The sequence below is a fragment of the Oncorhynchus gorbuscha genome, linkage group LG02 (assembly GCF_021184085.1).
Source record: "Oncorhynchus gorbuscha isolate QuinsamMale2020 ecotype Even-year linkage group LG02, OgorEven_v1.0, whole genome shotgun sequence".
NCBI classification, from domain to species: Eukaryota; Metazoa; Chordata; class Actinopteri; order Salmoniformes; family Salmonidae; genus Oncorhynchus; species Oncorhynchus gorbuscha.
In genome coordinates this window covers 74524437-74551812 of record NC_060174.1, presented here as the reverse complement: position 1 = coordinate 74551812, position 27376 = coordinate 74524437, and the positions used below count along the sequence as shown (strand labels likewise).

General features: G+C 44.7%; 1 protein-coding gene across 4 annotated transcripts in view; it reads right to left on the bottom strand.

The window, feature by feature from the left end:
• LOC124009492 (THO complex subunit 2-like) overlaps positions 1-27376 on the bottom strand; it is a 65020-nt gene that overhangs the window by 25427 nt on the left and 12217 nt on the right. For all 4 annotated transcript variants that reach the window (XM_046321322.1, XM_046321331.1, XM_046321340.1 and 1 more), the window contains exons 6-27: positions 25805-25926; positions 25073-25206; positions 24580-24740; positions 23189-23281; positions 21249-21404; positions 19964-20136; positions 19472-19667; positions 19293-19334; positions 19009-19139; positions 14896-14997; positions 8710-8794; positions 5938-6031; positions 5709-5789; positions 5433-5529; positions 4636-4753; positions 4318-4497; positions 3690-3854; positions 2828-3103; positions 2155-2296; positions 1382-1539; positions 1115-1243; positions 643-774 (exon numbers count right to left, since the gene is read on the bottom strand). In XM_046321322.1, coding sequence (XP_046177278.1) covers positions 643-774; positions 1115-1243; positions 1382-1539; positions 2155-2296; positions 2828-3103; positions 3690-3854; positions 4318-4497; positions 4636-4753; positions 5433-5529; positions 5709-5789; positions 5938-6031; positions 8710-8794; positions 14896-14997; positions 19009-19139; positions 19293-19334; positions 19472-19667; positions 19964-20136; positions 21249-21404; positions 23189-23281; positions 24580-24740; positions 25073-25206; positions 25805-25926 — 2967 coding nt within the window. The remainder of the gene's footprint in view (positions 1-642; positions 775-1114; positions 1244-1381; positions 1540-2154; positions 2297-2827; positions 3104-3689; positions 3855-4317; positions 4498-4635; positions 4754-5432; positions 5530-5708; positions 5790-5937; positions 6032-8709; positions 8795-14895; positions 14998-19008; positions 19140-19292; positions 19335-19471; positions 19668-19963; positions 20137-21248; positions 21405-23188; positions 23282-24579; positions 24741-25072; positions 25207-25804; positions 25927-27376) is intronic.

Here is a 27376-nt window from a genome sequence, read left to right as displayed (position 1 = left end):
TGCCATTAAACCCCTTCAACTCATCCAGAACGCCGCAGCCCGTCTGGTGTTCAACCTTCCCAAGTTCTCTCACGTCACCCCGCTCCTCCGTTCTCTCCACTGGCTTCCAGTTGAAGCTCGCATCCGCTACAAGACCATGGTGCTTGCCTACGGAGCTGTGAGGGGAACGGCACCTCAGTACCTCCAGGCTCTGATCAGGCCCTACACCCAAACAAGGGCACTGCGTTCATCCACCTCTGGCCTGCTCGCCTCCCTACCACTGAGGAAGTACAGCTCCCGCTCAGCCCAGTCAAAACTGTTCGCTGCCCTGGCCCCCAATGGTGGAACAAACTCCCTCACGACGCCAGGACAGCGGAGTCAATCACCACCTTCCGGAGACACCTGAAACCCCACCTCTTTAAGGAATACCTAGGATAGGATAAGTAATCCCTCTCACCCCCCTAAGTTTTAGATGCACTATTGTTAAGTGACTGTCCCACTGGATGTCATAAGGTGAATGCACCAATTTGTAAGTCGCTCTGGATAAGAGCGTCTGCTAAATGACTTAAATGTAAATGTAAATGTAAATAAAAAGACGTTAATAAGACAAATAGACCAGATTGACTTCCTTCAGAAGGCTTTGAAACAAAAGGAGGAACTCACTTTAGTCAGCTTGTAGTGCCATTTGTGCACCACGTGTCTGAAGTTCTCATAGTCCAGCTGGTCGGCTTTGTTCCCTCCGTCGAAGCCTGTGGCTCTGAAGATGGTCAGGAAGCCTGGGTAGTTACCACACTCCTTGAAGAGTGGACAACACACAGACAAGATGAAGAGTGGACAACACACAGACAAGATGAAGAGTGGACAACACACAGACAAGATGAAGTGTTACCAATGGTTACATTTGCATTGTACAGCTTCCACACTTGTGTGAATGTTAGTAATATCAGTAGATAATGTTGCCCAGCCTCAAATCAACTCCTAGCCCCTAGGAGGCCGATACCCTATGTACTCGAGATCTGAGAAGGTGTAGTGTGTGTGTGTGTGTGTGTGTGTGTGTGTGTGTGTGTGTGTGTGTGTGTGTGTGTGTGTGTGTGTGTGTGTGTGTGTGAGAGAGCGAGAGGTGTGTAGTGGGTACCTTCTCGTAGACAGCACGGTCGCTGTGCCAGCGGGTCACAGTCTCCAGCATGCAGCACAGGAAACGTCCGTAGCGCCGCGACTCGTTCTCTGTGCAGCTGGCCACCGTGTAGATGATGTCAGAGAACACCTGCAGAGAAGACCAAGCAACACAGTTAGGAGGTCAGGACAGAGTAATGAAGTGCTGAAAATCCCATTGGTATAATAACATGTGACAACCTGAGACAGTAGAGGGCAAAGAGGCAGAAAGGGGACAGAGATGTCTCACCCGGTCATAGCAGAGCAGGGTGCAGAAGTTGGGGGTCTTCTGCTGGTGCACCAGCTCCACAAAGCGGGCGCAGTACACAGCGTCGATGGCAGAGAAGATACAGCGAGGGAACAGACACAGCTGCAGGAACTTAGTGATGGTCTCATTCTTGGTTGATTCTGAACGAGGGAGAAAGTAGAGGGAGGGAGAGAGGAAAATGATTTATAAAAAGGAGGATGGGAGAAGAACAGAAGAACAGTGAATTAGAATTGCAGTCATGACTCCCATGACTCATCTTTTGAGTCACTAATTCTTCAAACAAGATTTGAGAAGGCTCAAACACACACTCATTTAAAATGTAATTAGCTTGGGTTAGCTGCACAAAGATATTGTTAAATAAGACAGACGTGTTTGTTAATGAAATGGTAGAGTTGACAGCTGCCAATAACCCACATCCACCAAAACAGACTATGGCGCCATATCATCAAACAACTCCATATTAATGTAATTACTTCGGTCATGGTTATGCTTGTTAACGGGGCTAAAACAAACAAGATGAGGCTGGTTTTGAGGCACCCCCCTGGGAGCTGACGGGGCTTAGCAGTTCTGTGGTGTTACGGTCTCAACAACAGAGCCTGATCTAATGGGAAGAGGAGGCTGGGTGAGGGAGGGTCTTCTGGGATGAGTGCTGTGAGGGGCAGTAAGCAGTGTGCGCGTGAGTGAGTGAGTGAGTGAGTGAGTGAGTGAGTGAGTGAGTGAGTGAGTGAGTGAGAGAGAGAGAGAGACTATCTTACTGGCGAGGAGCCAGTTGTCTTTCTCCAGTTTGAGGCGGTGCAGGACCCTCTGGACGTGCTCCAGCTGCTTCTTCTCCTCCTCCTGCAGCTTGTCCTGTAGGGCCGTGCATCGCTCCTTCTCCTTCTTCTTCTTGTTCATGGGCTGCAGACAGACAGCAGACACCAGACAGACAGACGGGCTGATTAGTGTGTGTTTATGGGCTGCAGACAGACAGCAGACAGACAGACAGGCTGCTGTTTAGATGGGGTGAACACATACACAGAGAGAACACTAATAACAACTTGGAGCTGAAGCACAATACAATTATAGTGCAATTACCATAACTCTCAGAGTCAAGTGATAATTGGAGACCATTGCAATTCCACCACAATGAACTGTGTGACTGTGTTTGGAGGGCATTTAATGAGCTGTTGATGAGGGAGAGATTAACTGGAAGATGAGAAAATTCTCTGTGTGCTGCAGTATTGTCATCAAGGGGTCTGATAGATGACTGGGGTCCTGTTCATTAGGCACCAAACAAAAGAAAACAAACTGAAACAGGGAGGGACTACTTGGACTTGTCCACTACATGGTTAAATAAGAAATGCTAATTTACATTTTCCGTAGCAAAACCTTTTCAACTGTTTTCCATTGTGTGCTCTAAATGAACACACCCCTGACGATGTGACTCACCACATCAGGGTTCTCCTCGATGGTCTTGACCTGGACCTGGAGCTTCTTCACCTCGCGGTCGTAGGCGTTGTGTGGCACAGCCAGGTCGTACATGGTCAGCGACCAGAAGGTGGCGTAGAATTGGGGTCGGAGGTCGTCCCAGACGCGGGGCGGGTGCAGGGACACCACAGCCTCATGCACCGGCGACATCACCAGCTCGCACGCAGCCACGTACTTATGGACCTTCTGCTGCTGCCGGTTGCTCTTCTCAGCTTTCTTCAGCTCATCATACTTAGACTGGGGAGAGGCGGGACAGTCAGTTACGGTCTCCTTTACATGGTAAGATTCACAAACGGATTGATATACAATATGTTTCAGTATAGGAGATTATACAGTCTGGTTCTCCCTGGCTGTGAGAGCAGCAGCCTGGATCAGCCTGATCTGTGGTTCTGTATTATACATTACTCCCAGCAGGACAGTGGGTCTGATCTGTTCCCAGACACACAACCTGACTGAGTTGGTCCCCTCATGAGGAATGTGTGTCAGATGTGATTTTTCAGATGGCGTGACCATGTCGTGTGACGACAGCAGAGGGGGAACTCAGCATGTTTCACGCCCGGCCAGGACGACAGTAAATCAGGTTACACAGCACATGGGAGGAGGGCGTCTGTCGCTCTCTGGAACTAAACCATTCTTCTACCAGGACACTACGTGGCCAGTGATCTTAAAGCATTACAGTCCACATCAATTCAAGGTTGTAGTCGTATGAGTTTGTATAGAATTGATTTGTAGTGTCCTGGATACATATACTCACTGCGGATGTATCCATTGGTCATACTGTACAAGCTAAAGGTGAACTACCAGAGGGCAGGAGACTACTCACCAGGATCTGATGTCCGTACATTGGGCGTGAGAGGAAGAAGGCAGCGTCGTGGGGGGTGTGAAACTGGTTGCACAGGATGTCAATGGAGGGAACACGCTTGATGTAGTCCTCAGTACTCAGGTTGGACGCCAGGAAGCCACCAAACTGGACCAGGGTGTCGTGACACTGTAGCCAGGGGACATGGCGGAGAGTCATTGTGTCCAGAATGGCACCCTAATCCTTCTTTAGTGCACTACTTTTGACAAGGGCCATGGCCTCTGGTTGAAAGTAGTGCTCTATATAGGAAATAAAGTTCTATTTTTGACACATCCCAGGAAGTTCATTCTCCCTTATTACACAGCCATGTCCGTGTGTTATTAATCTCACAGTTCCTTATTTGTTTAAGGACACAACCCGGGTCATTAAAACCATCCATCAATGTGGCCCAATACGGCACACAGAGGCAATTGTGTGAGATTATCAACGAGGAAAGCTCACAGCTTCCAGGCAACTTGGGGGAATTAAACTAAACATAAATTGTCAGCTGTGTAATGTTTAAGAAATGTAGTAATGAGGAAAAAGGAGAACTCCATTCCCCTGATGTAGCTTATGGACAAGAAGTTACCCTCTGCGGGTTATGAGTTCATACCTGGTCGTAGAGCTTTCCCACCAGTTTGAGGTGTTTCTCGCCCCCCTCTAGAAAGACCACTCCGTTGCGTTGCTGGGCCATGAGGAGACAGAGGGGCAGAGCCAGATCATGGTCCAACAGGGCATCCTTTAGACGCTGGGACGACTTCTTAGTGTTGCGGATCTGACCAAAGTAACCACCCTGGGGACAGAAAGAAAATAGAATTTAACTTTTTCAAGTCATGCTTAGCAATAGCCAACTAATATAATGTGCCTCAGCTTTGAGCTGGTCATGGTGTATAGTTTCAACGTTTAAGTCAGACTAAAGATGGCCCAGTACCTCAGCTTTGAGCTGCTCCCCTCCAGTCATAGCCTCCATCTGCTCTGATGTCATCTCATCCGTGATCTCGATGCCGGCCATCTTCTGCACCACCTCTTTTAGAATCAGCAGGTCAAAACTGCAGTGAGGGGAAAACACAACAGAAGTATATTTGTGAATGCGGACAAACAAATAATATGAGCACATACACAAAAATAAACACGTGTCAACAACCATCGTTGGGCGAAAACAAATCGTAGGAGTAGCTAAGGACAGCACACTAATAATAGTAGATTCCAGCAAATCGACATAATTTATTCTCTTCCATGCTGTTTCATAGGGGCACCATGGCAGAGTGCCACCTCTATTTACTTCCCCTGCATTCCTGGCCCTGGAGAAGGACTGATCTGAACTGATGGGAGTGAGGGAGGGAGGGATGGAGGGAGGGAGGGAGGGAGGGAGGGAGGGAAAGTTGCCATGAAGCCCAGTGTGATTCACTACCTGCTGACTCCAGCCATTACAGGGAGACCAGGGCTGTGATAATTACCCTCCCCCTTCCTCTATGGGTGCCCAAACACCCACACAGTCAGCAGCCTCCTCATCAACACCACATTACTCAGCAGCTCTGCCCAGGCCAGGGCCCTGCAGGGAGGCACAACAACAGCCAAGGCCCCTCTCTCTCAGCCCAGAGTCTAGCCAGACAGAGACGGAGGGGACCCAGTTGACTGACTACAAACAACAAACTCCATCACTATGAATCACATCAGAGCCAGCAAGTCAATGAGGTGGCTGTCTGCCTGATGAGGAGTTATTCTTACCTCTTCCCTGCTTTCAGCGTATTGGTCACATACTGGAGGAGGCCGGCCAACTCGATTGGGTATTTCCTGAAAACAGCTCCACACAGACTAGCCAGGCCTGGATAGGAGACAGGAGAAAGGTCAGCAGTCCATTAGTTAGCAAGCAAGCAGACATATGTTGCATAAACATAGTCAACTAGTTGTACTGGGATGGACCTACATGGAACAAAAGCACACCCTAATGCTGTAGTAGCACCCTAATGCACCCACACCCTAATGCTGTAGTAGCGAACTCACTCTGAAGCCAGGAGGATATCGTAGTGTCGTCATGTTTCATCTTCTCTTTCTCTGGATTGGCCAGCGCTTCAATAATGCAATCTATTGTCAATGAGTTAAGGTGCACAACACGGCAAGTCTTAATACACTCTGACTGCTATGGCTGGACTAAAGCATTCCAAATACATATTTAAACAAAGTACTGAATGTGTAGAAATACATGAGTCACAAAATGGCAGAGTAAGGATACAGGCCATGACATCATAGTTGAGTGAGGTGAGGTACTTGAGGGAGTCTACCACTGGACCGATGAGGTTGTCATACCACTGGATCTGAGACAGGATCTGAGAGAGGAACAATAATACAACACAGACCAGAGTGAGGCTCTCTCCACTAGCCTACCTATTGTTCCTGCAGTAAGGAGGATTCACCATCTTCATCAAATGTTTCCATCATTTATCTGCAGAATCGCCAAAAAGCCTACCTGTATGCAAATTAGGGAGACAAATGACCAATTCAATTCGGTAGGCTACTGACGAGTCACTCACTTTAACGTCACTGTCTGGCAAGTCCTGATGGGACTTCAAAGCAAAAATATAATATAAACAAGATCTTTAGTTTACTTGTCCAGGCGCGATAGCATGGACTTAACTAGGTTGTATGATTTATGAATGGCAAGGATATAAGGGATCGACTTTATTCAGTCGGTTCAAAAGCTTTTAGAAACTAGTCAAGCTTGCTATTTGTCAATCACAGCACAGTAAATTGCCTATGCGCCACCACTCTGTAGCTGCATGTGAAACAAACCAGGGTCCAATGTTACATTTTTTCCTCGCTGGCCCGATTGGGCCAGTTGGCCAAGAACTCTGCTGGCCCGAACAGAATATCTACTGGTCCAGACATGGTGTAGTTCTTAAATGCATTGCAGTTATGCAGGGCTAATAGATTGGCATGCGTTCTCCCTATATTCAGCTATTAATAGAGTTATTTTGGTTGATATGCATTTATGTATGTATTAAAAAGCTGTGTAATATAATTTAGCTTTGCAAGTCATTACTCTATTCTTTAGAAACAAAAATGAATGCAATGCAATTCTAAAGGATGTTGTTTTGAGATTTTAAAATCGGACACTGCCCCTGGAAAACAAATGTTCCAAAAGAGATCGGCTAGCCAAGATAAATGCCAGGTGTCTTTTTGTTTCCTAGTATGTTTACTTTTGTAAATCACTTTGCCTAAAATAAATACGTTTAGCGAGTAGATTGCTATTGCTAAGAACTCTTCAGCAACCGCACGACTATATATAAAACAGTTCAAATCTGAGGCCCCCGCCAGACCCTAACCCGCGAATATAGAAAATGCGCTGTAGGCTACAGTCAGAAGGCGGAACGAGTTTGACAGGGGTGCATGTTTGTTGTGTGCCTATTTTCGATATATTTCTGCTTATAATTTCCGATATTTTGGTAAGCTGTGTGTTAGTCAACTTGTCTATAATTAGATATATGCAGCTTCTCTTCTGTCATTATATGTTGCTCTAGATCAGCTATTCCCAAACTGGGATACGCACAACGCCGTCAGGGGGAACACCAAATAAAAACGTGATCCAAATGCGATTCTCTTCACATTTTCAAACAGTAGATTTACATTTTCCAACGGGGCTATACATTTGGGTGAGGTTTTTATCTCGCCTCGTAGCCTCATTTCACCGCCAAAAATAAAATTAAACCATCTAGTGTTCAGCGAAATAACAACACAATGTCAAATACAGGTAGCCTAGTCAAATAATTAACATCCAATCACATTAACCGTTACTCTCTCATGGGAAACCTTCACTCTCGCACAGACATTTTAGAAACATGACACTTCGAAAAATAAGCCACAGGAGTTTTTGAGAGAGAGTAAGACAACTTTTGAGTAGTAAGACATGAATAAAATCAACAGATACCATTAATAAGAAGGGGCTAGAAGAGTCTTATATGGGAAGCTACTGAGTGGCTAGGACAGACAAGTGTGGTGGATGAATCAGAATTAGTTGGGTAACATAAATAAGTTGTTTTATTTACATAATATGCTTATGTAAATACTCGTCATTAGAATGTTTCCCTTTGGACTAAAGGGTTGGCAGTTGCACGTATCCCTTCTCAGCTAGGGCTCAGTCCTTTGGGGCCCAGAGAGGGTAGTGGTCAGGCTTGTCTTCATATGTGAATATATCTGTTAAACCATCTGGTGCTATGCAGAATATCAGAAGGGGAGGAGGACAGAATGGAACATTGTCTTCACCTATTCTTAAACCATGTGAAGGGATGGCGTGATTAATGGGGAACCAATTAATTGTCTCCACAATGTCTGTATGCCAGTCACTCCCTCCTTTTCCCATTGGGGGGGGGGTGGCAGTGTCTGGAACCATTGTATGTCCCCTCTGGGTGTACTTGAGATGGGAGTATCTAGAGTTGACAATTGATATATACCATTGGATGAGTTCATGTTTTTGTACTGTGAAGTACCAGGAACGAGATTAGAACCTAGTCTTAGAGACCAAACTGAACGATAATTTATTGCTAATGCTATCTGGCTATGGGATACTCCTCTCTCAAGTAAAAGGACCTTTGTGAAGAGTTCCTAAGATCTGTGGTTCGTCATGTAAGTTGAGAGGGGTGTATCTTGGCTATAAAAGATCTTTGTATTCTTATGTAGGGACTCTCAGAATTCATTATAGACACTGAATTGATCTGAGAGTCAAAGGGCTATTGTGAAGCTCATTAAAGATGAAGTTTAAGTATAACTCTGACTGGTGTGTGGTTTGTAACTCTCCTCATTTGGTAATACAGGAAATTGCTATGATACAAGCCCCATACTATTGTGGAGGACTTAATTATTCCTGCTTCTGTGGATTTGGCTCGGGCATTACTGGGGGAAAAGGCCACAAAAAATATACAGACAATGCCTTCATCAAACAAACACGGTTTTACAACGCATCAGTGACAGTAGGTGAATAGAAGATCATAACATTTTTGAGAATACATACATAGTCAAAGAGGATGGTGGGGTTGCTATGGCTCAGCTTGCCTATCTGCCGCCCAGATGGTTTCACATTCTCTTTGGTCAATCGCCTGGAAAGAAAGAAAGAAACAAAACAAACAAAGAAACAACAAAGAAAAGAAGCAAAGAAGGAAGGAGGAAAGGAAAGAATGGAAGGAAAGAAATAAAAGAAAGGAGCAATTTAACACATTTATTGAAGTATCTTGCAAATATACATGAACCCTGTAAATTATGTGGCACCACTGGTTTGATGGTTAGGCTAGATTGAAAAATATTATTTAGTAGAACAATTTACAACTAATGAATTTGCACTCAATGGTTGCGTGCTTCATGCTGATATAGATTTATCAAAATTAGATTTTGTTCCCACTCTCACACAACATTATTGACAAAATTATACTTTGTCAACAAAACTAAGGAAAGGTACATTTTGGGCAGGAATCCATACTTTTTGTGCCCTATATGGAATTGGTGATTCAGAGTTTATCCCATGTGCAACTCTGTTGTTTTTGTCGCACTGCTTTGCTCCATCTTGGCTAGGTCGCAGTTGTAAATGAGAACTTGTTCTCAACTGGCCTACCTGGTTAAATAAAGAAGAAATCATTTAAAAAACTAAAACAAAGTAGGTAGCAAAAGCACCACCACCAGGGACTCCTTTCCTACTGTGGTGCTGCACAGTGCACTGCACACACACACACACTGTATACATGATGCAGGCCAGGGACAGGCACGACACATTCATTAACTTCCTTGTTCTCGTCTTCGTTAGCCACCTTGTATTGACACGGAGCAGTGGTGACATGTCACTCAGCAGAGCTGTATCCATATGAAAGGGTATGGTTAATGACATTCAGGCAACGTTCCATTTTCATAATTAATAAGCACTGGACTAAAAGCACTGACATCCTTCAGTTAATTACACAAGCCTAAGAAGCAAATGTATTCAGAAGCAGCAACTTATGTAACAATGGTTTGTACAACATGGGGCTAGGGGCTGGTGAGAGGGACAAGGACCTATGAGAGCCGGGCAGGGCAGCAGGCCAGAGGAGCAGGGTTAGAGTGCTGCTATGCTAGCCTCATAAATCTGACATGGATGGGAGTAGTCCACTTGAGTGCATCTGCAGAGCAATCTTCTCTAATCCCCCCCACCCCCTGCCTTCCAGAGCTGCAGGATGTCAGCCCTCCATCACCACTTTATCCATTAGTCTCCCCTCTTACAGAATGAACTGTTCCTTCCCCCATCAGACAGAGTGATGCAGGCTGGGTATATTCCCCATCACCAACACCACCACACAGCCTCAGGGTAATTCCTCTTGTCAAGGTGCTCACACACATACAAGCAATCAGTGGCAACAGCTTCACAGGAGCCAGAGCGTTTACAAAACCTGTAGGGGGAGTGTGGCCGAGCACTGTTCCCGCTGGGTGGGATCCAGCAGAATATTGATGACTCGGGGGGGAAAGGAGGCCTGCTCCATACCCAGCTGCCAGCTTCCATTAAAATTAATGGAGGGACGACCTTTTATTTTCTTCTGTTGGGGGAGGGGGGGTAGGCTTAGGGGGGTTAGGGTAGGAAACAAACCATGGCTTCCCAGAGTGCCTGCTCTGTCATACAGTATCACACAGCCCTGAGGTGCTCGGCTTTCTGTGTGGCAGCAGTGGTGGGAAAACTTCCAATGTCCACTGGTACAGTACAGTACAGGGAAACATGAGTCCTCAGGCACAAACATTGAATAAACATGTACTTCCACTCATGGAAAACATGTATCATACAGCATTACTGTGAAAAGCAGTAAATATGAGTAGCAAATACTATATATGTACAAGCTACCATGAAGTGCCATTGGAAATGCATTGGATTTCATTTTAAAGTGACAATCCGAAATTAGTATATTCTATCCTTCAGCCGTTTCCCAAAGCAAGTGACAGGGTGAACACTGTTTTAAATCACGAATGCCTCCATTAACGCAATTGTGCCAAATTCAAATACACTAAGGATGTTTTACAGCAAGTGTGCTGATCAGGTGCTTATCATTCCTCATGCAATGAAGACAGTTGCTCTTAGGACATATGTACAACATTTTTACTGTGCTAAAATATCATATTTCTCTCCAAGTATTACAGCCGTAAGAGATGTGTTGACATGTAGTCCTGATGATCAGTAGGGTGTGAATGGCTGAGCCTCAGCACTAACCCCACAAAGTCCAGTGTTTCGAAAATAAAACAAAGTAGGCACCCACACCAGCACACATCTGCTATTACGAGTGTTGTACGTGCATGCGTGTGAGAACGTTGTACGCGCATGCGTGTGAGAACGTTGTACGCGCATGCGTGTGAGAACGTTGTACGCGCATGCGTGTGAGAACGTTGTACGCGCATGCGTGTGAGAACGTTGTACGCGCATGCGTGTGAGAACGTTGTACGCGCATGCGTGTGAGAACGTTGTACGCGCATGCGTGTGAGCGTACGCGCATGCGTGTGAGAACGTTGTACGCGCATGCGTGTGAGAACGTTGGACGCGCATGCGTGTGAGAACGTTGTACGCGCATGCGTGTGAGAACGTTGTACGCGCATGCGTGTGAGAACGTTGTACGCGCATGCGTGTGAGAACGTTGTACGTGCATGCGTGTGAGAACGTGTCTTTTTGGCAGTGGGAGTAAAAACATTATTGAGAACTGGATTAAATTAAATATTACTGGCCCAGTTAGTGATACATGACATGCTATTTTATAAAATCAATTCTCTGTAATTAATATTACCCGATTAAACTAATAATGTAAATGTAATTAACTAGGTAGTCGGGGCACCACGAAAGAATGTTTATAGAGCGGTTGTCTTCCGAATAAACTCTTAAAAGACCTGGTAATCTTTTATAATAGCAGTCCATTATCAATCGTCACCTTATTAAGTCTCATCCGGACGTCGTAAAATTCTTGGTTATCTTCACGAACCCTGGCTAACAAGTTGAATCAGCAAAAAACATTTGGTTAAATTAGTTATTTACTAAATACCAAAATAATCACAGAATTAGATATACACAGGATGGATCATACATTGATTACTAATTATGTCATACATGAAAACGTCCTTAGCGGACGGAACTGATATGACGGCTGGTTAGACAAAGAAAGGGGGTTGGGTTTGAATGAAAGAGCAGGAAGACTGAGGAACAAAAGGATTGGGTCTCTATCGGACCGTATGAAGCTATGCTATCATAAATACAGAATCTTATGCATTCTAAATAACCTCCCATTTGGAAAAGGAAAACGCAATAAATATTTACTGAGCTGTGCTTCGATAGATTGGTCGAAGATGGAAGGCTGTGTTGCCCAGCAGAGATCTCCCTTGTACTTTGTGATAGAACGGATACGTTGCCGAGTGGTAGAACAAACACGTTGTAGTACCCTGTCTTTCTGAAGAGATTGTATGTTCTTTCCTAGCCCACGTTTACAGCTGCTGCTGCTAATAACTCGACGTCTAGGATGTATCACTTCTTTAGTGAATAAGAGTTCAAAGTTCATACCAAGTTGCCATACTATATTCTGGTTGGTATAGTCACATTCATCCTTCCAGCGTGGCGATCGTTACCTCCACGATGAAATTCACAATTTTAAACGAGTGAGCCGAGTTCACTTGTGAAACCAATTCTCTCATTTCGAAGCTAAAATTACATTTAATATTTTCACAAATAGATTCACATTTAAACATTTTAATTGCACAACAACTCCATGTGAATCTGATAACTAGAATATGTCGACTTCCCAAAATGCACTTTGTCGTCCTATCATCAGTAATAATGTCTCAGACAACAACTGATCTGACATATTCTTTAAGTGCCAACGGATATTTTCAACTGGTTGGATTACCGAAATATGGGCTTCCCAAGAGTTTATTCGGAAGACAACAGCTCTATAAACATTCTTCCGTGGTGCCCCGACTTCCTAGTTAATTACATTTCCATGATTCGTTTCATCAGGTAATATTAATTACAGAGAATTGATTTGATAAAATAGCATGTCATATATCACTTAATCCATAGCAAAGACACGACACCACGAAAGTGACAGAACAGTCCTAGCTGTGCCAACCTAAAAATTACAAATGGTAACCATGGCTGCATGTAAGCGCTTCTCAGCAGCACCCACCACACACACACACACACACACACACACACACACACACACACACACACACACACACACACACACACACACACACACACACACACACACACACACACACACACACACACACACACACACACACACACACACACACAAGGGTTCATACACATTTAGACAGATCCAATTTCACGAATTTCCCATGACTTTTAATCAAATTTCCATGACCAACAATTGGCGGCGTCTATGTGCGTATAAATAAAGTGAAGATAAATGTGGTATCAACACTGGGAGACTACTCTCTGACCCACTGTCCTGTCGTTGGGCAAGGCACTTAACCCTCGCACCAAGTAGAACACTTGTTATACAACTGTATACAACACATAATATAATAATAATAATATAATAATAAATAATAATATGGTCAACCCTCAGTGGTTCAGTCTGGAGAGCTACTGGGTGGGCAGGCTTTTGATCCAGCCCTGCTCAAACACATTATAGTTCATTTATCAAGGTCTGGTTGAGCAGCTCATTTCTAAAATGTGGTTTGTTAGAGAGGGAATAAAAACCAGTAGCTCTCCTGGAGGATGGTTGACCACCCTTGATGTAAAACATTGCGACATTACATCCAAAGACGTTTTAAGACTTTATCAAATAATTAGCTCAAAGATCAGATGGCTATGGTAGGCTACAAATATGTTTTATTCAGCTGAAGCAAGCCCAAACATTTTCTTCAGAAAATATTTTCTTGTTTAGTCATTTATCTTAGAAGTGTTTACATTGCATCTCAATAGATGCTAGTCAGCCTGCAATGTCCCATACATTGGATGCTCCAAATAAATTGAAGTATCTACAAAACAAGTTATGAATTGGCTACCTAGTCAGTCTGTTTTTTATTGCCTCTCTCCTTGAGCAACGGCAACGGCCCACTCACACACAGACACTCTAAAGTGTCATATTGCAATCCTGGCTGATATGTTTTTTAAACATTTATTTTTATTAATTTCCCTGACTTTTTGGGTTTGACCATTTTCCAAAACTTTTCCAGGCCCGGAAAACACAATTGTAAAATTCCATATAAGTCTATGCTAGGTAAACCTCCGCCTTATCTCAGCTCACTGGTCACCATAGCAGCACCCACCCGTAGCACGCGCTCCCGCAGGTATCGCTCACTGGTCATCCCCAAAGCCAACACCTTTAGCTGCCTTTCCTTCCAGTTCCCTGCTGCCAATGACTGGACAAATTGCAAAAATTGCTGAAGTTGGGAGACATATCTCCCTCACTAACTTTAAGCATCAGCTATCTGAGCAGCTTACTGATCGCTGCAGTTGTACACAGCCAGTCTGTAAATAGCCCATCCAACTACCTACTGTACCTCATCCCCCTATTATTTTTATTAGCTTTTTTTGCTCTTTTGCACAGCAGTATTTCTACTTGCACATCATCATCTGCACATCCATCACTCCAGTGTTAATTTGCTAAACTGTAATTTCTTCGCTACACTTGGCCTATTTAATACCTTACCTCCTTACTCCATTTGCACACACTGTATACAAACTTTTCTATTGTGTTATTGACTGTACTTTTTTTATCCCATGTGTAACTCTGTGTTGTTGTATTGTGTCGCATTGCTTTGCTTTATCTTGGGCAGGTCAGTTGTAAATGAGAACTTGTTCTCAACTGTCCTACCTGGTTAAATAAAGGTGAAAAAAATGTACCTAAGACAACATAGCATGGCAGCAACAGCATGATAGCGACACCACACGTGTATGTGACCAATAAAATGTGATTTGACAACAACATGGGAGCAACACAACATGGCAGCAGCACAAAACATGGTAGAAAAACATTATTGGGCACATACAACAGCACAAAAACAAAAAGGTAGAGACAACGGATGCCTGAAAAGTTTTTAAAAAAGGAACCAATGAGTAGTGGGTGTAGAAACGTGACATCTTAGTGCCACAACCACACATTGGATAAAACAACAGGCACTATAAATAACTGGTATGGCGGTAGGTAGGTAGGTAGGTAGGCGTAGCAGCGTGACTTACTTCATGATGTATTTAGCTCTGTCCACAGTCTGAGCTTTGACCTTGACCAGCAGTGGGTGGCTGGTGTACGTCTCGTTCTTCCACTGACCGTATAGCCGGTACCTGGGGACCACAGGTAGAACAGAGGTGGGTGTGTTAACACTGACATATCTAATAGTACACACACCAGGACCAGCCTGGGACAAGGACCTTTCAATACCAGAACACAACAGGGCGGAGAATAGAACAATTCCTGTAAACCCACATACTCCTGTCTCTGTGTGGGCTTTGCTTTCTCCATAATATATAATAATAATATAATATATGCCATTTAGCAGACGCTTTTATCCAAAGCGACTTACAGTCATGTGTGCATACATTCTACGTATGGGTGGTCCCGGGGATCGAACCCACTACCCTGGCGTTACAAGCGCCATGCTCTACCAACTGAGCTACAGAAGGACCACCACCATAAGATGGACTCTGGCCAAATGTAACAGTATAACTTTAGACCATCCCCTCGCCCATACCCGGGCGCGAACCAGGGACCCTCTGCACACATCAACAACAGTCACCCACAAAGCATCGTTACCCATCACTCCACAAAAGCCGCGGCCCTTGCAGAGCAAGGGGAACTACTACTTCAAGGTCTCAGAGCAAGTGACGTCACCGATTGAAACGCTATTTAGCGCGAACCGCTCACTAAGCTAGCCGTTTCACATCAGTTACACAAACATGTCAGTTCAAGTAAAAAATGGCACCGCTATGATTGTGTGTGTGTGTGTGTGTGTGTGTGTGTGTGTGTGTGTGTGTGTGTGTGTGTGTGTGTGTGTGTGTGTGTGTGTGTGTGTGTGTGTGTGTGTGTGTGTGTGTGTGTGTGTGTGTGTGTGTGTGTGTGTGTGTGTGTGTACATAGAGTACCAGTCAAAAGTTTGGACACACCTACTTGTTCAAGGGGTTCTCTTTATTTTTACTATTTTCTACATTGTAATATAGAAGACATCAAAACTATGAAATAACACATACGGAATCATGCAGTAACCAAAAAAGTGTTAAACAAACATGGAACAAGCATGGATAACAGTGTTTAAACCCTTTACACTGAAGATCTGTGGATTTTCACGAATTATCTTCTAAAGTCAGGGTCCTGAAAAAGGGACATTTCTTTTTTTGCTGAGTTTCTATATAGTACCAGTTAAAGGTTTGGACAAACCTACTAAGGGTTTTTCTTGATTATACATTGTAGAATTATAGTGAAAACATCAAAACCATGAAATAACACATGGAATCATGTAGTAACCAAAAAAGTGTTAAGCAAATCAAAATATATTTGAGATTCTTCAAAGTAGATACCCTCTGCCTTGATGACAGCTTTGCACGCTCTTGGCATTATCTCAACCAGGTTCACCTGAAATGCTTTACCAACAGTCTCGAAGGAGTTCCCACATATGCTGAGCACTTGTTGGCTGCTTTTCCTTCACGCTGCGGTCCAACTCATCCCAAACCATCTCAATTGGGTTGAGGTTGGGTGGAGGCCAGGTCATCTGATGCAGCACTCCATCACTCTACTTCTTGGTCAAATATCCCTTACACAGCCTGGAGGTATGTTTTGGCTCATTGCCCTGTTGAAAAACAAATGATAGCCACACTAAGCGCAAACCAGATGGGATGGCATATTGCTGCAGAATGCTGTGGTAGCCATGCTGGTTAAGTGTGCCTTGAATTTTAAATCAGTGTCACCAGCAAAGCACCAGAACACCTCCTCCATGATTCATGGTGGGAACCACACATGTGGAGATCATCCATTCACCTACGCTGTATCTCACAAAGACACGGCGGTTGGAATCAAAAATCTCAAATTTGGACTCGTCATTTCCACCGGAGAAAATGTCCATTGCTCATGTTTCTTGGCCCAAACAAGTCTCTTCTTCTTATCGGTGTCCTTTAGTAGTGGTTTCTTTGCAGCAATTTGACCATGAAGGCCTGATTCACACGGTCTCCTCTGAACAGTTGGTGTTGAGATATGTCTGTAACTTGAACTTTGAAGCATTTATTTGGGCAGCATTTTTTGAGGCTGGTAACTCTAATGAACTCTGTAGCAGAGGTAACTCTGGGTCTTCCATTCCTGTGGCGGTCGTCATGAGAGCCAGTTTCATCATAGTGCTTGATGGTTTTTGCCAATGCACTTGAAGAAACTTTAATAGTTCTTGAAATGTTCCTTATTGACTGATCTTCATGTCTTGAAGTAATGATGGATTGTCATTTCTCTTTGCTTATTTGAGCTGTTCTTGCCATAATATGGACTTGTTTTTTTTAACCAAATAGGGCAATCTTCTGTATACCAACCCTACCTTGTCATACACAAGTGATTGGCTCAAACACATTAAGAAGGAAATTCCACAAATGAACATACCCCTTTTACCAATTTTCACCTAAAATGACATACCCAAATCTAGCTGCCTGTAGCTCAGGACCTGAAGCAAGGATATGCATATTCTTGATACCATTTCAAAAGGAAACTCTTTGTGGAAATGTGAAATTAATGTAGGAAAATATAACACATTAGATCTGTTAAAACATAACACAAAACTCAATTATTATTTTTTTCCCATATTTGAAATGCCACAATGTATTGTTGCAGTTTCGGGGCAATTTAGATTTTGGCCTCTAGATGGCAGCCGTGTATGTTCAAAGTTTTAGACTGATCCAATGAATCATTGCATTGCTGTTCAAAATGTTGTCAAGTCTGCCCAAATGTGCCTGATTGGTTTATTGATTCATTTCCAAGTACATAACTGTGCACTCTCAAACAATAGCATTGTATTCTTTCACTCAAATAGCTATTGTAAATTGGACAGTGCCGTTATATTATTAAGACACTAACAGCTTACAGACGGTAGGCAATTAAGGTCACAGTTATGAAAACTACTGACTCTGACAAACACAAAAAGAAAGATGCCCAGGGTCCCTGCTCATCCACGTGAACGTGCCTTAGGCATGCTGCAAGGAGTCATGAGGAATGCAGATGTGGCCAGGGCAATAAATTGCAATATCCGTACTGTGAGATGCCCAAGACAGCGCTACAGAGAGACAGGATGGACAGCGGATCGTCCTCGCAGTGGCAGACCAGGTGTAACAACACCTGCACAGGATTGGTACATCCGAACATCACACCTGTGGGACAGGTACTGGATGGCAACAACCACTGCCTGAGTTACAACAGAAATGCACAATCCCTCTATCAGCGCTCAGACTATTAGCAATAGGCTGAGACGGGCTGGATGGAGGGCTTGTAGGCCTGTTTGTAAGGCAGGTCCTCACCAGACATCACCGGCAGCAACGTCGCCTACGGGCACAAACCTACCGACGAGACAGGACTGGCAAAAAGTGCTCATCACTGACGAGTTGCGGTTTTGTCACACTAGGAGTCATGGTCGGATTTGCGTTTATCATCGAAGGAATGAGCGTTACGCTGAGGCCTGTACTTTGGAGTGGGATTTATTTGGAGGTGGAGGGGCCATCAGGTCACAGCATGTCACAGCATCATCGGCATCATCGGACTGAGCTTGTTGTCATTGCAGGCATTGTCAATGTTGTGCATTACAGGGAAGACATCCTCCTTCCTCATGTGGTACCCTTCCTGCAGGTTCATCCTGACATGACCCTCCAGCATAACAATTCCACCAGCCATACTGCTTGTTCTATGCGTGATTTCCTGCAAGACAGGAATGTCAGTGTTCTGCCATGGCCAGCGAAGAGCCCGGATCTCAATCCCATTGAGCAATGTCTGGGAACTTGCAGGTTCCTTGGTGGAAGAGTGGGGTAACATCTCACAGCAAGAACTGGCAAATCTGGTGCAGTCCATGAGGAGGAGATGCACTGCAGTACTTAAAGCAGCTGGTGGCCACACCAGATACTGTCTGTAACTTTTGATTTCGACCCCCCCCCTTTGTTCAGGGACACATTATTAAATTTATGTTAGTCACATGTCTGTGGAACTTGTTTAGTTTGTGTCTCAGTTGTTGAATCTTGTGTTGTTCATACAAATATTTACACATGTTAAGTTTGCTGAAAATAAACGCAGTTGACAGTGGGAGGACATGTTTTTTTTTTGCTGAATTTATATACGTCTCACCTGTGCTGGTAAGGGAACAGTTTGAAGAGGCCCCAGAGTTCTTCTGACATGCAGGCGTTACACTCCATTAGAGAGAGCGAGGGCAGAAGCACCTGGTCTGCAATGCTCAGGAAACAACTCAGCAACGTGTCCTAGGAGGGAACAGCAGCACATCAACTACCAGAGCACAGACCACAGTGTGTGGATGCATATATTCCATTTATTCTCTGTGCATTCCTCTTACTAATTAGCACAACAAGGCTATTCCAAGTCACTTCTTGGTCTCATTTACTTTGATAACTCACCATTCTGTCCTTGATGTGGTCATTTCTAGCCTCATTTTGGTACTGTAGAACAAAAGAGGACAATTCATGAGATGAAGCCAGAGTATGAGAGGTTATGCCAATTAACGTTCCTTTGGGGATCAATTAAAGCATTACTTATCATCAATCATCAAATGGCAAACTGATGGTGGGGCCTGTACCTCTTTCATGAAGCCCTTGCCCAGTCGTACTATCTTGGCAAAGAGGATGGGGTCATGGGAGAGGTGAGGCCCCAGGTAGCATAGCATGCTGAACACGTCTCTGCGTAAGTCCTCAAAGCTCTCGGCAGGCCTTGGGGCTCGCTTGTTCCTCAGGGGCCTCATCACACAGCCCTTGGCCCCTTTGGGAACCCCGGCTCTGCAAGGGACACACAGGTGAGACAGGGTATACTAAACACATCAACATACAGCCTCCAGTGCTCTAGTGTGAACCGGAAGTGGTTCTGTTTGTGGTTGTCATTATGTCTGTGTGCTTTCCGTGTGTCCCTACAATTGAATGAAAGGCTGGCATCAGAGGAGGTTATAGTCTGGCTGGCTGTGTATGTACACTCTGGCATGTCGTGCTGCAGTGTATGTAGGTGCATGTGTGTGCATCTCTTTCTTCACACCAGTGTGTGAAGAGCACTAAGTGAATCTGTGGGAGCGGGCAGGCACCTGCGGTACAGCGGCTCCACAGTCAGGTGCAGCAGCTGGCACAGTGCCAGGGCGATGGCCTTGTGAGAGGTGGCGTAGAAGGCAGGCATCTGGTCCATAATGCTCTGGGCATGGTGCCAGTCTCCGATCCTCAGCAGCGCTTCCAACAGGCCCAGCTTCTGGTTATCAGGAGGCTGAGCGGAGAGGGGTAGATACTGATACTGTGAATGTGTGTGTGTGTGCTTGAGTGTGTGTGTGTGCGTGTGTTTGAGTGAAGCTCAGGGCAATTGGAGCAACAGAATCAGTAGTTAGAGAGCAGCTCTTCCTAAGTCCTTAGTTTATGACTGTCAGCAATAAACTAGCTGAGGGATCTCACACAGTACAAAGCAGGCCCATTAAAAGAGGTTACGGAGGATTTGCAAACACAAAGCCTAGTCAGTAAATCCAGCGACGTCATTTACTCCAGCAGCAATGGATGGGAACAAGGAAGTGTAGAAATCCCTCATCCTATCTGACGCTGCACTTCATTTGTGTGTGACTGACACAACCAACTGTGACACAGCACAGTAACAAGGCAGTGCTGTCAGGCAGAGGCTGTGACCGTGGGATGAGAGAGCTAGCTAGAGGACAAGCGGATATTCTGCTCCTTCAATGTCACACCGTCTTCTTTTCACGACCAGGCTATTCTCAAAATGTGCCCTCATCTCACACTGTGGGGTTAATTTTTAAATGTTTTTTTAAGCCACAGCAAAACTATTGTTGAAACAGATATTCACGCAATTTAGCATTAGCATGACGTGGGCACCCAGTTGACTGAGATGCAATCTGACAATCCGGAGCTTGGGCTGGAGGCTGGAGTTATTTTAGAAACATGGCCCACAAAAGCCTTCAGTGTTGCTATTCGTTAGAGTTAGCCCGTGGGATGGTGATAGGGGGTGGAGAAGGGGGCAGTGTGGAGTCTGTACGTTTAACACGTCTGTGGCTGTGGCCTGACCGCTGCAGCGCTACCTAACAGACCTCCTCTGGTCCATCAATCACTGCCTGTACAGTCTGTGGACCTCAGTAGCACGCCCTGCCTCAGACAGACACGGATTAGCACCTCGTTAACACACACACAAAGATAAAGCATTTCCTTTGCCTTCAGCTACACACTGAGGCAGCCTTACAATGACTGGGATTCATCATGGAAAACAAAGGACACTTGATGGAAGTAGTGCTTTAGTACAGAAGCAGAACTCAAAACGTGCAGACATGTTTTTCCAATGGTAGAAATATATGTTGAGTGATGGCCATGAGATTGCTTTACCTTGTCGCTCTTCTCCTCCTCTTTCTCCTTCTCTCTCTCCTTGTCCTCCATCTTCTCGGAGGGTACCACTACCATGGTGAGCTTGCGGGCGATCTGCTTGGCCTCCGTGATCTCTCTCTTGTGCTCCTCTACAATGCTGGCATCCAGTGGCATCAGCTGGGAGGGAAAGGAAGAGGCACAGAGGACAGGACAGACTCAGTCATATGTCAGGTCACAGCTTACAGTACAATGCAATTCCATTTTCTTATTGGATCACCTGCTGCACAATCGGGCATTCACTGAGGACAAACCATGTTCGTCTTAAACCTTATACAGTGCATTCGGAGAGTATTCAGACCTCTTGACATTTTCCACATTGTGTTAAATTACAGCCGTATTCATGTATTAAAATGGATTACATTATTTGTCTCATCAATCTACACACAATAAAGCAAAAACATTTTTGACATTTTTGCAAATGTATTAAAAATAGAAATACCTAATTTACATAAGTATTCAGACCTTTTGCTATGAGACTTGAAATTGAGCTCAGGTGCATCCTGTTTCCATTGATCATCCTTGACATGTTTCTACAACTTGATTAGAGTCCACCTGTGGTAAATTCAATTGATTGGACATGATTTGGAAAGGCACACACCTGTCTATATAAGGTCCCACAGTTGACAGTGCATGTCAGAGCAAAAAACCAAGCCATGAGGTCGAAGGAATTGTCCGTAGAGCTCCGAGACAGGATTGTGTCGAGGCACAGATCTGGGGAAGGGTATCAAAAAATATCTGCAGTATTTAATGTCCCCCAAAACACAGTGGCCTTCATCATTCTTAAATGTTTATTTTTTTGTACCCCCCTTTATCTCCCCCAATTGGTAGTTACAGTCTTGTCCCATCGCTGCAACTCCCGTACGGACTCGGGAGAGGCGAAGGTCGAGAGCCATGCTTCCTCCAAAACACGACCCTGCCAAGCTGCACTGCTTCTTGACACACTGCTCGCTTAACTCGGAAGCCAGCCGCACCAATGTGTCAGAGTACACACCGTCCAACTGGAGACCTTGTCAGAGTGCATGCGCCCGGCCCACCACAGGAGTCGCTAGAGAGCGATGGGACAAGGAAATCAGGGCGGGCCAAACCCTCCCCTAACCCGGACGTCGCTGGGCCAATTGTGATCCGCTTCATGGGTCCCAAGAATAAACTTTTTGGCCTGAATGCCAAGCATCATGTCTGGGGGAGACCTGGCACCATCCCTATGGAGAAGCATGGTGGTAGTAGCATTAGACTGTGGGGATTTTTTTCAGTGCAGGGACTGAGAGACTAGTCAAGATCGAGGGAAAGATGAACGGAGCAAAGTACAGAGAGATCCTTGATGAAAACCTGCTCCAGAGCGCTCAGGACCTCAGACCGGGGTGAAGGTTTAGCTTCCAACAGGACAACAACCCAAGCACACAGCCAAGACTATGCAGGAGTGGCTTCGGGACAAGTCTCTGAATGACCTTGAGTGGCCCAGCCAGAGCCCAGACTTGAACCCGATCAAATATTTCTGGAGAAGCCTGAAAATAGCTGGTCAGCAACGCTCCCCATTCAACCTGAGACGATCTGCATGTAGCATCATACCCAAGAAGACTTGAGGTTGTAATTGCTGCCAAAGGTGCTTCAACAAAGTACTGAGTTAAGGGTCTGAATACTTATGTAAATGTGATATTTCAGTTTGATCATTTTATTTTAAATTTGTATATAAAAAATATCTAAGAACCTGTTTTTGCTTTGTCATTTAGGGGTGTTGTGTATACTGTAGAATGATGAGGGGATAAATACGATTTAATACATTTTAGAACAGGGCTGTAACGTAATAAAATGTGGAAAAAGTCGAAGTGTCAATACTTTCCGAATGCACTGTATATAAAATTATATTTATACGGGAGACAAAGTGTGAGTTGAGAGATGCTTACATGCACATAGAGGTCCTCCAGCTCTATGAGTTTGTGGTGGAGGAGGGCGGCAGCAATGTGGTAGAGTGAAGTAGGGGTCTCTTCATTAGGCTCCTGGGGGAGAGAACAGTCAGAGAATACTCATTATGTACTGAGAAACAGCTAACGGATGGGGGGGTCCAGTACAGATCAATATAGAAATTTCCTCGGCTGTCCTTTGATCCCCAACCTGAAGAAGGGGCAGCAGCGCCTCTTCAACCTCACAAACTTCTACAGATGCACAATCGAGAGCATCCTGGGGGGCTGTATCACCGCCTGGTACGGCAACTGCTCCGCCCTCAACCGTAAGGCTCTCCAGAGGGTAGTGAGGTCTGCACAACACATCACAGAGGGCAAACTACCTGCCCTCCAGGACACCTACACCACCCGATGTTACAGGAAGGCCATAAAGATCATCAAGGACATCAACCACCCGAGCCAATGCCTGTTCACCCCGCTATCATCCAGAAGGCGAGGTCAGTACAAGTGCATCAAAGCTGGGACCGAGAGACTGAAAAACAGCTTCTATCTCAAGGCCATCAGACTGTTAAAACAGCCACCACTACCATTGAGTGGCTGCTGCCAACACACTGACACTGACTCAACTCCAGCCACTTTAATAATGGGAATTGATGTAAATATATCACTAGCCACTTTAAACAATGTTACCTTATATAATGTTACTTACCCTACATTATTCATCTCATATGCATACGTATATACTGTACTCTATATCATCGACTGCATCCTTATGTAATACATGTATCACTAGCCACTTTAACTATGCCACTTTGTTTACATACTCATCTCATATGTATATACTGTACTCGATACCATCTACTGTATCTTGCCTATGCTGCTCTGTACCATCACTCATTCATGTATCCTTATGTACATATTCTTTATCCCCTTACACTGTGTATAAGACAGTAGTTTTGGAATTGTTAGTTAGATTACTTGTTGGTTATTACTGCATTGTCGGAACTAGAAGCACAAGCATTTCGCTACACTCGCATTAACATCTGCTAACCATGTGTATGTGACAAATACAATTTGATTTGATTTGGAGCTAAAGGGTGTATTCCAGTGCCGGGCAGCATTACTATTCACACCTGGTCTGACTGCACCATTTTTCCTCATTCCTGCAGGTCAAGGGAGAATAGCTGGAGAAAATTCCAAACCTGGGCAAGACTTATGTTCTCATCAATAAGACCTCAAAGTCTTTTCATTTAAATTGTTTATGGATTTCTCTGCTTCTTGTGCAGGTAGCTCCTCACAAATACCTATTTGTACAGTTTCTATGTGGCAGGTTTCAGACAGGCTGCAGAGTGCAGACAGTCAATGTCCAGTGGGAAGTCTGCTCTCTCTCTCACCTGGTTGAACTTGAACTTGAAGCCCAGGATGTGGCAGAGGGTGAGGGGTTCACACATGTAGGACTTGATGAGGGGCAGGAAGAACTCATCCTGGTCAGAGCGACACTCGTACACCTCCAGGATGATGTCCAGAACACGGTTGGGGTCCAGGTTGAAGCATCCTGCAGGGTGGAGACGGGGTAAGTGTACAAATGACATCCGAATAACTTGGGTACCAAATATGGAGATGTGTTATGTAAATCCTATTTGGGAGTCTAACTGGTCAGGTACTGTTCTGCAACTATTCACATCCCAGGTAACATTTCAATCCTCAACTTAAACTGTAAAAAGCACTTCTGCCAAAATTCTTATCTCTATTACTTTCAGGGCTGATCTCAGAAATTATTCATAACCGTCACAGATAACACACTAAATGAAAGAGTGCCACAAGGGGCAGTTGTGTCTTGGCTGTAGAGAATGGGATGACAATGTAAAAAGACGAGGGGTTTCATACCTATCAGGGACTTGATGCTCTCTAGGACGATGTGGCTAGTGATGTTGCCTGAGAGGTCTTGGCCCAGCTCAGTGATCAGCTTGGCATAGCCCTCATTCTCTTCCCTTAGCAAGTTGAACTTCTGCTGCTTGTAACTAAGGGGACAGAGTTGAAAATAATATATAGGAGGCCACACACTACACAACCATGAGACAATTTTAGGCCCACATTTGAATGTGAATGAAATTATTATTTATTGTGTCTCTAGTGTATTACAGAATAATATAACAATATACGGCCAGAATGACCATGTATTGCAACAAAGTAGTGTCTGAACAACAGCCTGAGAGAATATTAACAACTAAAGTAATGCAATTATCTACATTCTGTGCTGACATTAATTACATTTGGCATTCATGGCAAAGCTTTCATCCTATAGTGTAAATAGTCACGTATTAAACACTACAGCCACCGGCTGTGAGGTGGATAAAACAGGGATGAAGATGCAACCTTGGGTTAACAGCCTCTCCAGCACAGTCAGCCCAGCTGAGTAACAGATGTGCCCTGACCTATCCTGGGGATAACAGCAGCTAACCCAGGTTCTGGAGGGTGACTATGTGGGTTTTAACCTTTAACACTGTTTTTAATTTGGCTACTTGGACAGACCAATTTACTACGCTGTTGACCTTTTGACACTGAACATTACCAGATTCTTGCTTTTTACATATGAAAGTAAGTCACTGCTCCACTTACAATAGCTTGGTCTTGATTTTGACGATTTTCTGGTTGAACTGATGGGCTTGCTTTATGAGTCCTAGGGACTCCAGGGTCTCTGGGTCCAGTCTCTCCTTCAGGATGGCATCTGGCACAAATAACTGACAGAGAGGGCGGGAGGAAAACAAACAATTGTCATACAAAGACTGGTAAATATATCTCATATGGTTATGAATAATAGCAAATTTAAAGCGGCAATCAGCAGTTGAAACAAAAACAAAGTGTGCTCCCGCAGTTTTGGTAAAAAGCTGAGGGATGGGGCTAGAGAAACTACTCTTAAATTCATAAACAGAGCGACGGATGCAAGTACTGACCATACATGATATCAACATGTGAGTAAGACCTTTAAACATGTCAACATTCACAAGGCGGCGGGGCCAGACGGATTATCAGGACGTGTACTCACGAGCATGCGCTAATCAAATAGCAAGGGTCTTCACTGGCAACCTCTCCCTGACCGAGTCTGTAATACCTACGTTTCCAGCAGACCCCTATAGTTTTTGTGCCCAAGAAAGCCATGGTAACCTGCCTAAATGACTACCACCCTATAGCACTCATGACTGTAGCCATGAAGTGCTTTGAAAGGTTGGTCATGGCTCAACACTATCCTCCCAGAAAACCTAGACTACAATTCGCATACCGATCCACAAATTACGCAATCTCTATTGCACTCCACACTGCCCTTTCCCACCTGGACAAAACAGAATGCTGTTTGTTGACCAGAGCTCAGCATTCGTGCCTTCAAAATTTATCACTAATCTAAGGACCCTGGAACTAAACACCTCCCCCCGCAACTGGATCCTTGACTGCCTGACGGGCTGCCCCCAGGTGGTAAGGGTAGGTAACAACACATCTGCCACGCTGACACTCAATGCAGGGGCTTGTCAGGGGTGCGTGCTTAGACCCTTCCTGTACGCCCTGTTCACTCCCTGTCCACGCATGACTCCAACACCATCAATAAGTTTGCTGACGACACGACGGTGGTAGGCCTGATCACTGACAACGAGACAACTTATAGGGAGGTCAGAGACCTGGCAGTGTGGTGCCAGGACAACAACCTCTCCATCAATGTGAGCAAGACAAATAAGCTGATAGTGGACTACAGGAAAAGGTGGGCCGAGCACACCCCCATTCACATCAATGGGGCTGTAGTGGAGCGGATAGAAAGCTCCAAGTTCCTTGGTGTCCACATCACTAACAAACTATCAAGGTTCAAACACACAAAAGAGTCATAGAGAGGGCACGACAACGCCTATTCCCCCTCAGGAGACTGAAAAGATTTGGGTCCTCAGATCCTCAAAAGGTTATACAGCTGCAACATCCTGATGGGTTGCAACACACCATAATTTGCAAATAAATTCTTTAAAAATCCTACAATGTGATTTTCTGGATTTTTTCCCCCATTTTGTCTGTCATGGTTGAAGTGTACCTATGATGAAAATTACAGGCCTCTCATCTTTTTAAGTGGGAGAACTTGCACAATTGGTGGTTAACTAAATACTTTTTTTGCCCCACTGTATTTTGGATTCTGATGGGATACGACAGTTGAAC